At 33.5% G+C, this 12578-nt stretch overlaps 1 protein-coding gene across 4 annotated transcripts in view; it reads right to left on the bottom strand.

Annotated features, from left to right (window-relative positions):
• Positions 1-11174, bottom strand: part of LOC128550611 (uncharacterized) — a 37891-nt gene extending 26717 nt beyond the window's left edge. Inside the window, exons 1-7 of one of the 4 annotated variants that reach the window (XM_053529913.1) lie at positions 10868-11174; positions 8987-9067; positions 4510-5107; positions 4187-4275; positions 3653-3778; positions 2640-2762; positions 2388-2465 (exon numbers count right to left, since the gene is read on the bottom strand). In XM_053529913.1, coding sequence (XP_053385888.1) covers positions 2388-2465; positions 2640-2762; positions 3653-3778; positions 4187-4275; positions 4510-5075 — 982 coding nt within the window. In that variant the 5' untranslated portion in view covers positions 5076-5107; positions 8987-9067; positions 10868-11174. The remainder of the gene's footprint in view (positions 1-2387; positions 2466-2639; positions 2763-3652; positions 3779-4186; positions 4276-4509; positions 5108-8986; positions 9068-10867) is intronic. The other 3 variants (XM_053529914.1, XM_053529912.1, XM_053529911.1) reach the window with 3 other exon arrangements.
• Between the last annotated feature and the right edge of the window lie 1404 nt (positions 11175-12578).

Here is a 12578-nt window from a genome sequence, read left to right as displayed (position 1 = left end):
TTACGGGTATTTTAATATACAATTCATGTTCAGAATATTATAAACCGCATTTTATATAGCTCACCCGTAATATCGTATAACTTAATATTGCAGTAAAGGTCTTTATACTGACAAAATTCCATACATGACAACAGACCAATAACAAGTACGCAATAACTAGAATTTTTTTTTCGTTTGTTACATTTATGTATATCCAGGCATAATTGATAATACCACAGCGTAATAAATTTTAAATGATACGAAGGCAGGTATAAAAATGTAAATAAACGACCAATGTCACTGTGTTCTCACCTAATTTTCATATACAAGTACGTAGAGAAATATCATACACAAAAATATTGAGAAATATTGCTGAAATGTAATACATATTCATAAATATTTGTTTCTAACGCGGTAAATTATATTTTCTATATTTTCATTGCAGTAGGGACATACTTTTTCATTTTCACCGATTTGCCAGGACTAAATTTGTATTACTGTGCAGTGACTTTAGTATCATTAGAAGAGAAAAAAAATTCTTTAAGTCAAAATATATAATTCACAATGTTTTTATCTTTTTAAATGTTATCAACCACTAATTAACTGTTTTAAATTGTAGAAAAATGTGTCTTATCCTTGTTGTTGTTGTTGTTGATATAAATCAAGGCCCCTGCAAATAATATGAATATTCATTACGGAAACCAGGATTTAGATATTACATTTTATTTTGATACCCAAAACTAAGTTTTATTCATGGGTTTTACTTAAAACTGTTTAGTATGCTTATTAACACAGGATTGAGGAAATGACGTTTTATGGCAGTACTAATTCTAGTATGAAAATGAGCTTGGCTTAAACCAAGGGAATGATTAGTATTTAGTGGTTGTTGAATAAGATATCCAATTATTAAATAATCGCAATAGTCAAATGCGTGACCCAATAAAATGGTTTGGTTTCTAACTTTTCCTGCCTTTAGTAAACACATAGTATTGAACAATTATTATTTTGGCCTCACTATGTATAACGTGTAGTATATTGTTTGTAATATTTATTAAATGCTAAATAAATCACTCTTGTCATTCAAATTCCAGATTAAAAATACTTTCAAATTCTACGAGAAGTTTTGGTTATTAATTCATCTTCTTAACTGTTTTTCTCTATCATTAGCAATGGACAAGTCTGTATATTGTTGTAAGCAGATGATGTATTGAGTGCTGAAAAAGAGCACAATCTTCACAGTATGGTTGATGTTTTGTCACAGTGGTGTAATAGGAACAATATGTTTGTTAATCCTCTGAAGAGAAAGGTTGACCATTTTAGATCAGTCTCTACTGAAAGATCGAATATTTATTTACGTGTGGTGAACATTCTTTGGAAATAATTGGCCAGTACACATATTTGGGCCTTCCTTTTGATGAACATTTAGACTTCAATAAAACTGCTAAGTGTGTAGCCCAAAGTGCAAGTAAAGCGTTAGATTTGTTGACTGCTAAGTCAAAAGCTTTTGGGATCCATGCCAAATTTTTAAAGCTTGTGAACGTATTAGTTATCATTGTAAACACTGGCAATATGACTTTCACAAATGTTTACATAAGGTAAATTAACCAGGTTTATATAAGGATTGTGAAAATGTGTCTGATATGGTTAACATTATCTTTGTAATAACGAGAATTAAAAATAATTGAAAAACCTCGAACACATGCTTTTGGTAATGTCGTTGATTTACGCGCCCCGGTTATGGGTATTTAAAACATGTTGACCGTTTCCAAGAACAACAAAATTGTGAAATTAATTTTACCGAAATCGTAGTCAAAACAGTACATTTAATCATCATATCATTTTTTTAATGCAAGAATAGCGTCCTTGGAATATACTGGTCTCGGTCATATTGTATTCACACCACATGGTAAAGCTAGAATGTATCAAAAAAGTCAAATGTACCCACTTTCAAAATATAATATACTATTTACCCATGTATCATGTTTAGTAAATCTTGAAGTTATTGTCGAATATCTTTAAAGTTTCAACTCATTAGTGATACTTAATCACTGGGATGACTGAATAGATCAAAATAGAATTCTACTTCATGCTAATACTATTCACCCTAAAGGTATATCGTCACTTTAACTCCAGAAGAATATAACTTCATTTTTGACAAAATGGAGTGTTTGGTATCGTTGTATTTGTCTTCAAATGCTCTACAACATGCACTAACTTATATGCGTGTAGCTCTAACATGAATAGGGTAAATCGCTGTGGCACAAACGTCTAACTCACCCACTTTATGTTCCAGTTAGATCTTTAAATACGTTATTGTTTTGAGAATAAAATGAAGTTATATGCTTCTGGAATTAAGGTGACGATAAGTCTCTTTTTATCAACACAACGGTAAAAAAATGTTTACTTACATTCCGATGTCTGGGCTGCAGCAGCAGCCATCACTAACCCTCCGAAAATAGGACTCGGACCTTCCGGTGTGATATCATCTAAAATATTTCAAGATTAGTTGTTAAGATATCTAGTATATCAGCTTATATTTCTAAAACATGCGTAAGTCCATTATTTAGTATTTTAAATATGGCTTCTGATGTTAATAATACTAATATCGCGTATATATTACTACTCATAGTAAAAGCCTTTTTATAACAAAGAGACAAAACCTAAGATTCCTCTGAGGCTCTTCAAATTCTTTGTCAGTCTCCTTTGAACTTTTGTTTCTTTACCAAATGTAACGACAGCAATATTGTCGTAGTGTGCGTCTTGGTCCTTTAGTTCATCCATGCCTTCAAAAAAATATAGAATAATATACTGAATGTCAAAATTGAAAATACTATCTCAAAAAGTTTAACAAAATTTAGTCTGTACAAAAATATACATAAATACAAAGGTGAAGCTATATACATGTAGGAACGAAACATTTTTTCCCTTAAAGCAGCTCTGCATACTAGTATCCGAATCATTTTTTCTACACGGTAGAATTTGATTAAACCTTGACTATTCAAAACTTCATCATATTCGAAGGATGTTCGGCAAATAAGAAAGATATGATCATGTAACTGCCATTACTACACTGATCTGAAATAAAGTTGAACATCAACCAAGTTTTCATAATGGGACTTTATGGGAAAATCACGAATGGCATCAAATGTGTGTGAACAGAAAATGTTCTACAATATAGATTTTGCTAAAATGTTTCACAAGTGTAAAAAGGCTTGCTTTGAGATATTTGTCCGCGGTAAATATAACTCGCAGTCCAAGCTGATTGTAAGATATTATTTGGAACTAATGCATGTGCCAATATTTTATCATTATAATTATTATCTTATCTTCAGAAAGGTAATAATGTTCACACCACTTTAAACGTATACACAGGTTGCAATTAATTCAAAAGATGATATTCATGTCTGTATGCCATGGCTGGTCCCAGCTTTATTCTACCTTATCCAATTAGATGATATTACATCGTTACTTTCAGTTTATCAAACGTGTAGAACAACCTTAGAAAACATCCAAAAAGAATTAAAGCGCACTATTAAGTATAGATGAATTCTTAAAAGCGTAACTCTCGTGTCAAACAACAGTACATATACCTAGACTCTGTATGTCCTTAATGATAAATACTGCCAAGAATCCGATAAATACTTTAACTTCCAGTTTTACTTAAATACTTTACCATCAAGAAATGCCTTGTAAAACTGCTTCACTTGAGACCAAGCATTCCCTTCATTCATACTACCAGACGTATCAATACAAAGAACTGCGTGTGTCCCACGCCTTTTTCCAACACCTTCTTTTTTTCCTTGAAAAATATTAATATATTTTCGGTATTTCTTGGTTGTATTAATATACATCGAGATATTCCTTGATGCAGACATACGATACTTGAAAACAGCGTCTGGCGCACTTCTGACCTTTATTTTTTATTTATACAGAAACAAGTTCAATAACACTAACTCTAATTACTTTTTTTTAAAAAAGAGTAGTATAGTCTTACAATCTGAAACTATATAATATTTAATTTCTTTTATCTACTGTTACTCTAGATAACTAATGATTCGGGTGTTTTCCTGATCAATCCAGATTAAGCATACCATCATTCCAAAATAAACGACTTAATCCATTGCATTTTAAACCAGACGGATGATTTTCATTAAATTTCATTGAGCTGTATAGTTAATCTGTATGGTAATTAATGAACAATTCCTACCTTCATCTATTTCTTGATCTGCTAAATTGCGCCAGGTAGATTCGATGAACTTATCTTCTTTGTATATTTTTGGATATCCCACTGTATCTCTGAAAAAGTTAAACACACTTTCCAAATAGACTTGTGTTCTTCATCTAAAGTTCTGAAATAAATCAGTTAATTGCCTAGAAGATACATTTTAAGGCAACTTGCCTTTTATAATTTAGCTTTATTCTTCACGAGGCAAGACCTATTGAAGTGCATTCATTATAAAAACGTAATTATTTGAATTATGGAAACAATATCTAATCATTACTAGAACTGAATCGACGATTATCACTTACGTCGATGATGTATCACCATGAAAACTCTCCACCTCAATTACTCTTTCCTGCTGCTCTGTCTCTATCGCAGTTCCTGTAGATTGTCCACGTGGTCTTGTACCTAAATCGTTGTATGTCGTTGCAGCATCGGAGTCACCTTTTATCATGAACGTTTTCATAAGCCGCTTTTCCAATGACATTAATGTTTTGATATCACTTTCATATTGCCCATTTGCAGCCGTTAGATGTTCTATCAATGAGTGTTTATTTTCGAGCATTTCAACAAGAATCTTATTAGATTCTAACAGTTCTTCTACTTTATATCCCTCCATTTCATGGGCGACCGATTTGTTTATAAATTCGGACATCATTTGAATCATTGTCGGTTTCAATTTGTCTTGGAAGTTTTCATCATTGAATAACTCGAGAACATTCTCAGCCAAGGAAGACATATTCAGGCTTGGACTTGAACATTTCTCAGCTTTAATCGTTTTGTCTGCCGCACTTCCGTCTCCTTCTTCTCCACCAGTATACGTTTCTATTATTCGGGTTTGTTCGCGTTCGTCTGATTTGGATATCTCTGCCATTATCTCGTGTATTAGATTTGACTACACCACTGCTAAAGAGATATTAGAATGGCGAGCCAAATAACAAAACAACAGCCTATACACTGATGTCCTGTCAACTGTATTAAATATGACGTAAAACTGCATGGATTATGTACGTTTTATACACTAATTATTTATTCAACCACTTTGTAAACATTGTGTTAGTCTTTTGGAATATTCTCATTCGTGCATTTAATACAAATCACTTTTGATATTGAAATTTTGTTTAAAATGAATCATTAACATTGATTTAGGAAATATTCAACATGAATATCACACGATTTAACAGTGTGGGGAATACCTGACTTAGAAAAGGCAGCTTACACGGAAAATGGCCGATAATTTCTCCGATTCCTCAGCAAAATCAAGGTATTTCTTGATAAACCTTTGTTTTAGATGCTCTAATATATCCTATCATATACCCTTTATCTTTCGATTTCCACCGGTACCCATACTTTGTTCCATCACTTATAATTACCTAGAACACTCGGGAATATTGAATTTTGCTGTTTTTTGGAATGACGGTACAATTTTGTCCTTAAAATAGCAATAACTGGAGGAAATTGCAGTACAATCACATAAAAAGTTCACCAGGTATCAAGCCTACAAATTGACAAAACAAAAACAAAGCTGACAAAAAGAAAATGTCGTAATTAGCTGAAAAAACAGGCAGATTTATCAACATTTATGCATGTACGGTACTAAAGCAGACGTGATCTATATGTCCGCATAACTTTAGTCTGAACATTCATGAAAGAACATGCAGTTGGAAATGACAAGGAAACCCTTCTTTTACAATGTTGAAGGTTGACTTTATTTTTACCCCATTCTATTACATATATCATAAACGCAGTATTTAGAAAAGTAATAACAGTATCACTTGTCGAAATCAAATTACATAACTGTTATATGACATCACGGAGACACTGTCGTAGCTTCCTACAGGCACATTAGCCACGTGCTTACACATTTTATTCAAATATGAAGAAAATGTAAATTCCAAAGATGCAATAGAAATACAAGAGGGTATTGGATGATGGGTTATTTCTTATCTGTAAATTTATATGAAAGTCATGTTTTTCTTCACATATTATCAGAACAGCGAAAATTCAATGCAGAATGGCTGTCCAGTGGTGCTATTACCCGTGCTAACTCCGTTTTGTTTTGGTGCATTGGCAAAGTGTTGAATTTACTCGCAATATTTTGAATTTCTTGCAAGAAGCTGATTTAGACATTTTAAAGATAAGAGCGCAGGACTATGACGCTGCATCAAACATGTCCGGAAAATACCGTTGTGTACTAACACTTATAAGAGAACGGTCTCCAATGAAAATTATGTTCAATGTTTGAATCTAGCCTTAGTACACAGCTCTAAAATCCCATGTGTCCGAACCATGATGGCAACTGTACAAGATATAAGCTTTCTGTTCGATTAATCAGCTGAACGTTTTATAGCGTTTATCGAGGAACTGGCGAGGGACATAGTTTCAAGAGAGGAAATGGAGCAACGCACTAAAATGCGAACCCTTTGTGGTCAATAAAATCTGTAAAAAGATGTTTTGGAAGTATATAATGCAACCAAGAAGAATAATAGCAAACTCGGTTTGATCGAGTCTGTTCATGGGCACCAGTTTAGGCGGAACTCTATTATACATCTAAAGAATGGACTCAATGATCCAAAAGAACCAGAAAATATAACAACACTGCAAAATCAAGAGCGCGTTTCCAGTGGTAATCTATGCTCAGGAAACACTGCATGAAGATGGAGATGAGAAGGCAGGCCAGTATCTCTAAGATCTGACTTTATCATTTTTCTTGCTGTAGAATCTGACCATGCATACCATCCTAGTGCTGACGAACCTTTTGCAAAAGAAATATATGGACTAACTTAATGCCGTTAAAAAAAGAAAAGTTGTACTACTCGTTCTCTCGAATGAGCGGAATGACCCTGAAGAGTGGCTTGCCCTATACGAAAAGGCAATTCGTATGATCAGAGACTTCGGCACAGAACTATCTAAACCAAGGCGTCTTAGATTACTGACAGATTAGTGTAAACAATGTATTTGTCGACCATTTTGTCTAGAAATAGCAACTCGCATTCTACAAAATAAAGACCGTTTTGCCGACGAATATCTAATGAAAACCTCCAGCCAGAAGCGCCAGGGCCTATTTATACCGCATATGCACCAGCTCACGGCACATTTCAGCTATTTGAAAATAAGGTATCAAAGTGGAAAGTAAAATGGAATATTGCTAATCAGAAACCAGACTTCAGACCACCCAGACATCCCAGCAATGTCTTGTATCTGTTTATAAACACTATTCTGTCTGACTTCTGACCATGCTTCTACCATCTCATCTGCATTTTGCGAACACTTAATTAGTGCAATGAAACGCATCAAAAACTACACCCGTTCAACAATGACGAATGAAAGAATGTTTTCACTGCCTCTGATACACATTCACAAGCATATTTACAAAGCTATAGACAGCGTCATCAATGCATTCGCATCACAGAAATGCAGCAATATGGAATTTTTCTGACCAAAAGCCTGATCTTTAGACTTTAACAAGAGCACTGCCTAAGGGTGCCATCACTCTTCCGCAAGTGATGGACAATTTGAAAGACAAGAGTTATAGTACAAAAAGGGCCATAACCCTCACAAAATACAGGTTTGGGGGTTCGTTTTGAGGAGGCTGCGCTTTTGGTGCGTGGCATTCCCTGTTTGATATTTTTCTTTGTTTTTAGAATTATGTTGTTTTTTTTGCCCCCTGATAATGATGAACAGTGTGCAAACAAACAATTTTAACCAAGAATCTCTAGATGCCTAAGTACAAAAAGGACCACAATTCTAACAAAATGCATATCAGAGTTATGGTTCTTGGTCAACTTAGTCCCTAATAATGATAAACAATTGTGCAAATTTCACAGCTGTAGCTTTTATTGTTTTTTTAGAAAAAAATGGATCTAAACAAAAATTTTAACCAAGAAACTCAAATTCAATTTTTCTTAGTATAAAAATAAGTTGCCATAAGTCTAACAAAATGCTAATTAAAGTTATGGTTCTTGGCCTACGTAATTGCCTAATGATGATAAACAAGTGTGCAAAGTTTCAAATCCGTAGCTTTTACAGTTCTTGTGAAAAGGTGGACCTTAACAAAAACCTTAACCGACGCCGACGATCAAGTGACAATAGCTTGTAGTTTTGTTTTAAATAATCAGACGAGCTAAAAATGTACATGTAACGAAAATGGAATAGACCTTTTTCCTCTATATCAGACACAGTTATCGAAAAATGTTAAATGCGGTTATTAGAAATGCATAATGAATAAGTATAACTGCTCAAAACTGAATGACCAAGTTTAATTTGAACAATACGATTCCAGTCATACAGACGTAAATACATAGTTTTTCGGTTAATTGTTTTTGCCGTTTTCTTAGATATTTGCTTTCTTAATACTAGAGTATTCAGGTCGGGTGATGCTATCCCCATAGTAAAATTTGAATAGCTAAAATTCAAGATGATTAATTGGAACGATTTTATGCACGAACTGGTATTTTAAAGAATGCGAGACACCTTAAGTTTTCAAAAATGTACTCGAACATATATATTTCCAAATATATAACAGAGTTGTGGCAATAGTCATTGAGCTAAAACTAGGTCGGTTCTGCCTATTTTGCATTGGTTTTCTTAGTGCCTCTAAGTCGTTCTACGTACGGCAAATTGTGAATGAAATATGTCAGTAGCGCGGTGAATGAGCACAATTTCAAATGCTGGCCAAAAGTGTTTTTTTAACAATTGTATTAAAACATATTTGCGATTGACAATAATATGTCACTGAAGAGGAGCTCAGATGTGCCAAGCATGTAGCACAGAGCGTATGAATACCAAAACAATTTCCGGGGGGAGCATTCCCTCAGACCAACTAGATTATCTTGTCTACGCATCCACTTCAGGCAAGGTACGTCCCTGCAAGAGAAAATAAATCTACCGAATCAGTTTTCTTATTCACAACACAAAGTCAAAGTTTATTATTCCAAGCTCCTTCAGTGCTCCTCCTAAGTATTGAATTCAAAAAAAGTTTCCTTATGTTTAGGAAAAATACTAAAGGAGTTAAGCGCTCTGCTTAAGCGAGATAACTCTGTCCAGCCTAACAATACAAACTCTGTATATGATATTGGATGTTGTCCTTGTGTGCGTAAATGTAATTTCAAGGTCGTGCCTTGCGTAATCCTGTACGTTGACGATTATATACAAATCTCCGAAAATTACCCATGTTAACTTATATCTTAAATACTTACGTTTCAAAATATACCGCCATACCTATAAACTATACGGTTAATAGATCCACATCATATTAAGCATACCAAATACAAATACCAGTCATGCTACGAGTCGAATATTATTTACTATTTTCCCTTATTTTAATTATAATAATTATTTTTGTTATTATTATTATCATTATCATTATTATTTAAATGTTATTTCTACTAATGCAATGCTTATCAAATATTACCAAAGGGCATCTTTCTCTTCACTAAATCACCTCTGTCGCTTTCCTTGCATGCAGCGAACAACTGAGGTTTCCCCTGCGTCAATCGGGTTATTCTTTTCGGGGCCCTATGAAGGGAGTTTGGAATAGTATATTATTCCAAGCTCCTTTAGTGCCCCTCCTATATAAGTATTGGAGTCAGAAAAGTGTAAGCCAACTGATTGTTTCCTAAATCAGGACGTCTTGGTGCGCATTGAATTGCTGGTATCTCACTCTAACATTGGCCACTCTCCAGCATAATTCAAAACTTACGAGTTTAATATAGAACATGTATTTAGATATGCTGGCATCACTCCAGTGTAATTCAGAACTTACAAACTTAATAGTATGACTTATTTAAATATATGCTAAATACACTAATTAGCTTACGGTTGTCCTTTCCCAAAAATTTGAAGAATCTATTTCACTTTGGAAAATCTACAACTGATTATTTTTGATATAATGTAAAGGATGCGATCGCGGAAAAACATGATAAAATGTAGCCATATCCGAAGTATCTGGCCATCAAAGCAGTACACTTCCTACACTTCAGTTTTAAGCGACGAAATGATAATCAGTTAAAACATATATTTTAGTGATTCTGATCATTGTTGTATCTATTTAAAACGTTTGCTGTTAACATCAGTATTTATCCATTTTAAAATTATTTTTGTTTTATTATAGTGATTTATGCTTATTTTGAAGTAATTATAAGTTATAAATTACTATCACAGAATGCGCTCACAAATTTCGCTTTTTGTTAAGATCCATATTTGAGGCAAATTAATCTGCTCCGTCATTTGTATCATACTCTTAAAAACAAATTCAATATTATGTTATGCTGAGGCCATATGTTATATCTATTTCAGTGTATAGTTTCATCGTTTTTACCGTCAGTTTTGGTAATTAGTAAATCAGTGAATATATAATACTAATTCGTAGATTGTAATAGTAAGTATGTTTTTGTGCAACCTTATCAATTTTTAAGCAGATGTTAGCATTAAAAAAGATGCTAAAATCTGATTTTCGTATGCTCTGTAGTGTTCCTTGGCTAAGGGAAATGACTGTAAATCGGTAGAAAATGTAACATAAAGTTATCCTATATTCAACCAAATGTAATACAGTTTATGCCAAATGTGTGACAACTCTGTGAACATATAATTGGTTGTTAATTTAATAAAATTTGATAATTGAATTATTGATAAAAATTCAAACAATAAAATATATTTAAAACAAACCTATGAAAATGTTTCGTAATCTCAACCTCCTTCCTTCGTATGTAATAACTCGAGTTGAATTTATATTCTCACAAGTTCATTAAAGCATGACATTCCACGAAATAAAGAGTTTTATTTTCGGCTTAAAGAAAAACTGATCCTACAAATTGTATATATGAAGCAAGTTTTGTTTGAGTTATAAAATCATTTATGTACTCTGTAGAAATATATATTAGAGCTATCTCACTGACACGGCATTCCGAAGTTAACTTCTTGTCGAGGCAGAGTTCTGCGTGAAACCTTACGTAGTTTGTATAACTGAATAACTAGCCGCCTCTACACAGCTTAAATAGTGTAGCAACTGGCGAATGACATAAATCAAACAAGCATTTGTAATGCATTAATTTAACTTTAGCGTTACCGTATGCAACATATTACATTAAAACACACATTTAAAGGGATACTCAAATATTCTTTAAGACATAGATCCATGCTTTATCTATGCTAAATTACTTGACCGATTCAAGGATGCAAATAGAGCCTGTTTTGTCGAATTAAAACTTTCTTTGATAATTGCAATAGTTGAAATGCGGCATTACACTGGTTGAAAAAAAGTGTAGGGAAACCCGTTAGAGTCAATGAGACGTAAGCTGATTGGATAAAATGGTTATGTTTATAATCATAAAATTTGTGTCAAAGTCAAACAATGCAATGTTTTCTGTGAAATTTGGAATAATTTACAGTGTCTGGCTGAATGCATGGCTTCTTAATTCTCTATTCAGAAGAGTTGGTATCAGTGGGCATGTTGCCTCTAAAAGCTATTTAACAAAGGGGGTATGGTTGTAAGAAAATGGATTGAATAAGCCTATAAAATTGCTGTTTTCATGTGTCTGAAATGCTGTCTTACTGAAAGAATCATTTTAATGGTCATGTCTCAATTTTAGGGTATGTGAAAGGGTCATTTTTTATGATGGAAGTCAATGGAAAAAACAAAAGCAGTGCTTGACCTATATTACTAAATGTGAAATCAGTGTGACAAATTCTCCGAACAATCGTCTGTCCAAAGTACTCTAAATATCTTACCTTATCCCTGGTAAAAATCAATTACATTTAAAAAGAAAAATGAAATTAAATAGAAATTGCGCACCTATGTCATTTAACTAAGAAATAACCCATTAGTTTCAGCTAAGCATATCAGGAAGATATAAGAAACATCGACTTCACAATATTAAAAGGATTTTAATTTTTCATCCGCTATGTTGCACATGATTCTTATTAGCTAAAGTCTTAGAATCAATCTTTTTAAGGTCCCGTTTATATACTATATCCATTGTACGTACATACAGGTACACATGTACATTTTACATGTATAGTGTCATAACAGTGACATTTACATTATCTACATTTTCATTTAATATATATTGCATTCTTGTATTTATGGTAAGTAGACAAAAGCTAAATGTAGCGCGCATCTTTCAGTGAAACTGCTTACTTTTTTGTCATATCACTTGCCCCCTCAACGATGTGGGTTCGAGCCTCACTCTGGGTGTTTAATTCTTCATGTAAGGAAGCCATCTAGACGGCTTAGGGAAGGTCTGTGGCTCTACCAAGGTACCTGCTCGTGATGAAATTATGCACGGAGGGGCAGCTGGGGTCTTCCTCCACCATCAAAGCTGAAAAGTCGCCATATGACCTATAATTGTGTCAGTGCGACGTTAAACCGAACAAAAGC

This window comes from Mercenaria mercenaria, chromosome 18 (genome assembly GCF_021730395.1).
Source record: "Mercenaria mercenaria strain notata chromosome 18, MADL_Memer_1, whole genome shotgun sequence".
NCBI lineage: Eukaryota > Metazoa > Mollusca > Bivalvia > Venerida > Veneridae > Mercenaria > Mercenaria mercenaria.
Note: the sequence above shows the minus strand (reverse complement) of the source record. Positions and strands in the feature narration are given on the sequence as shown.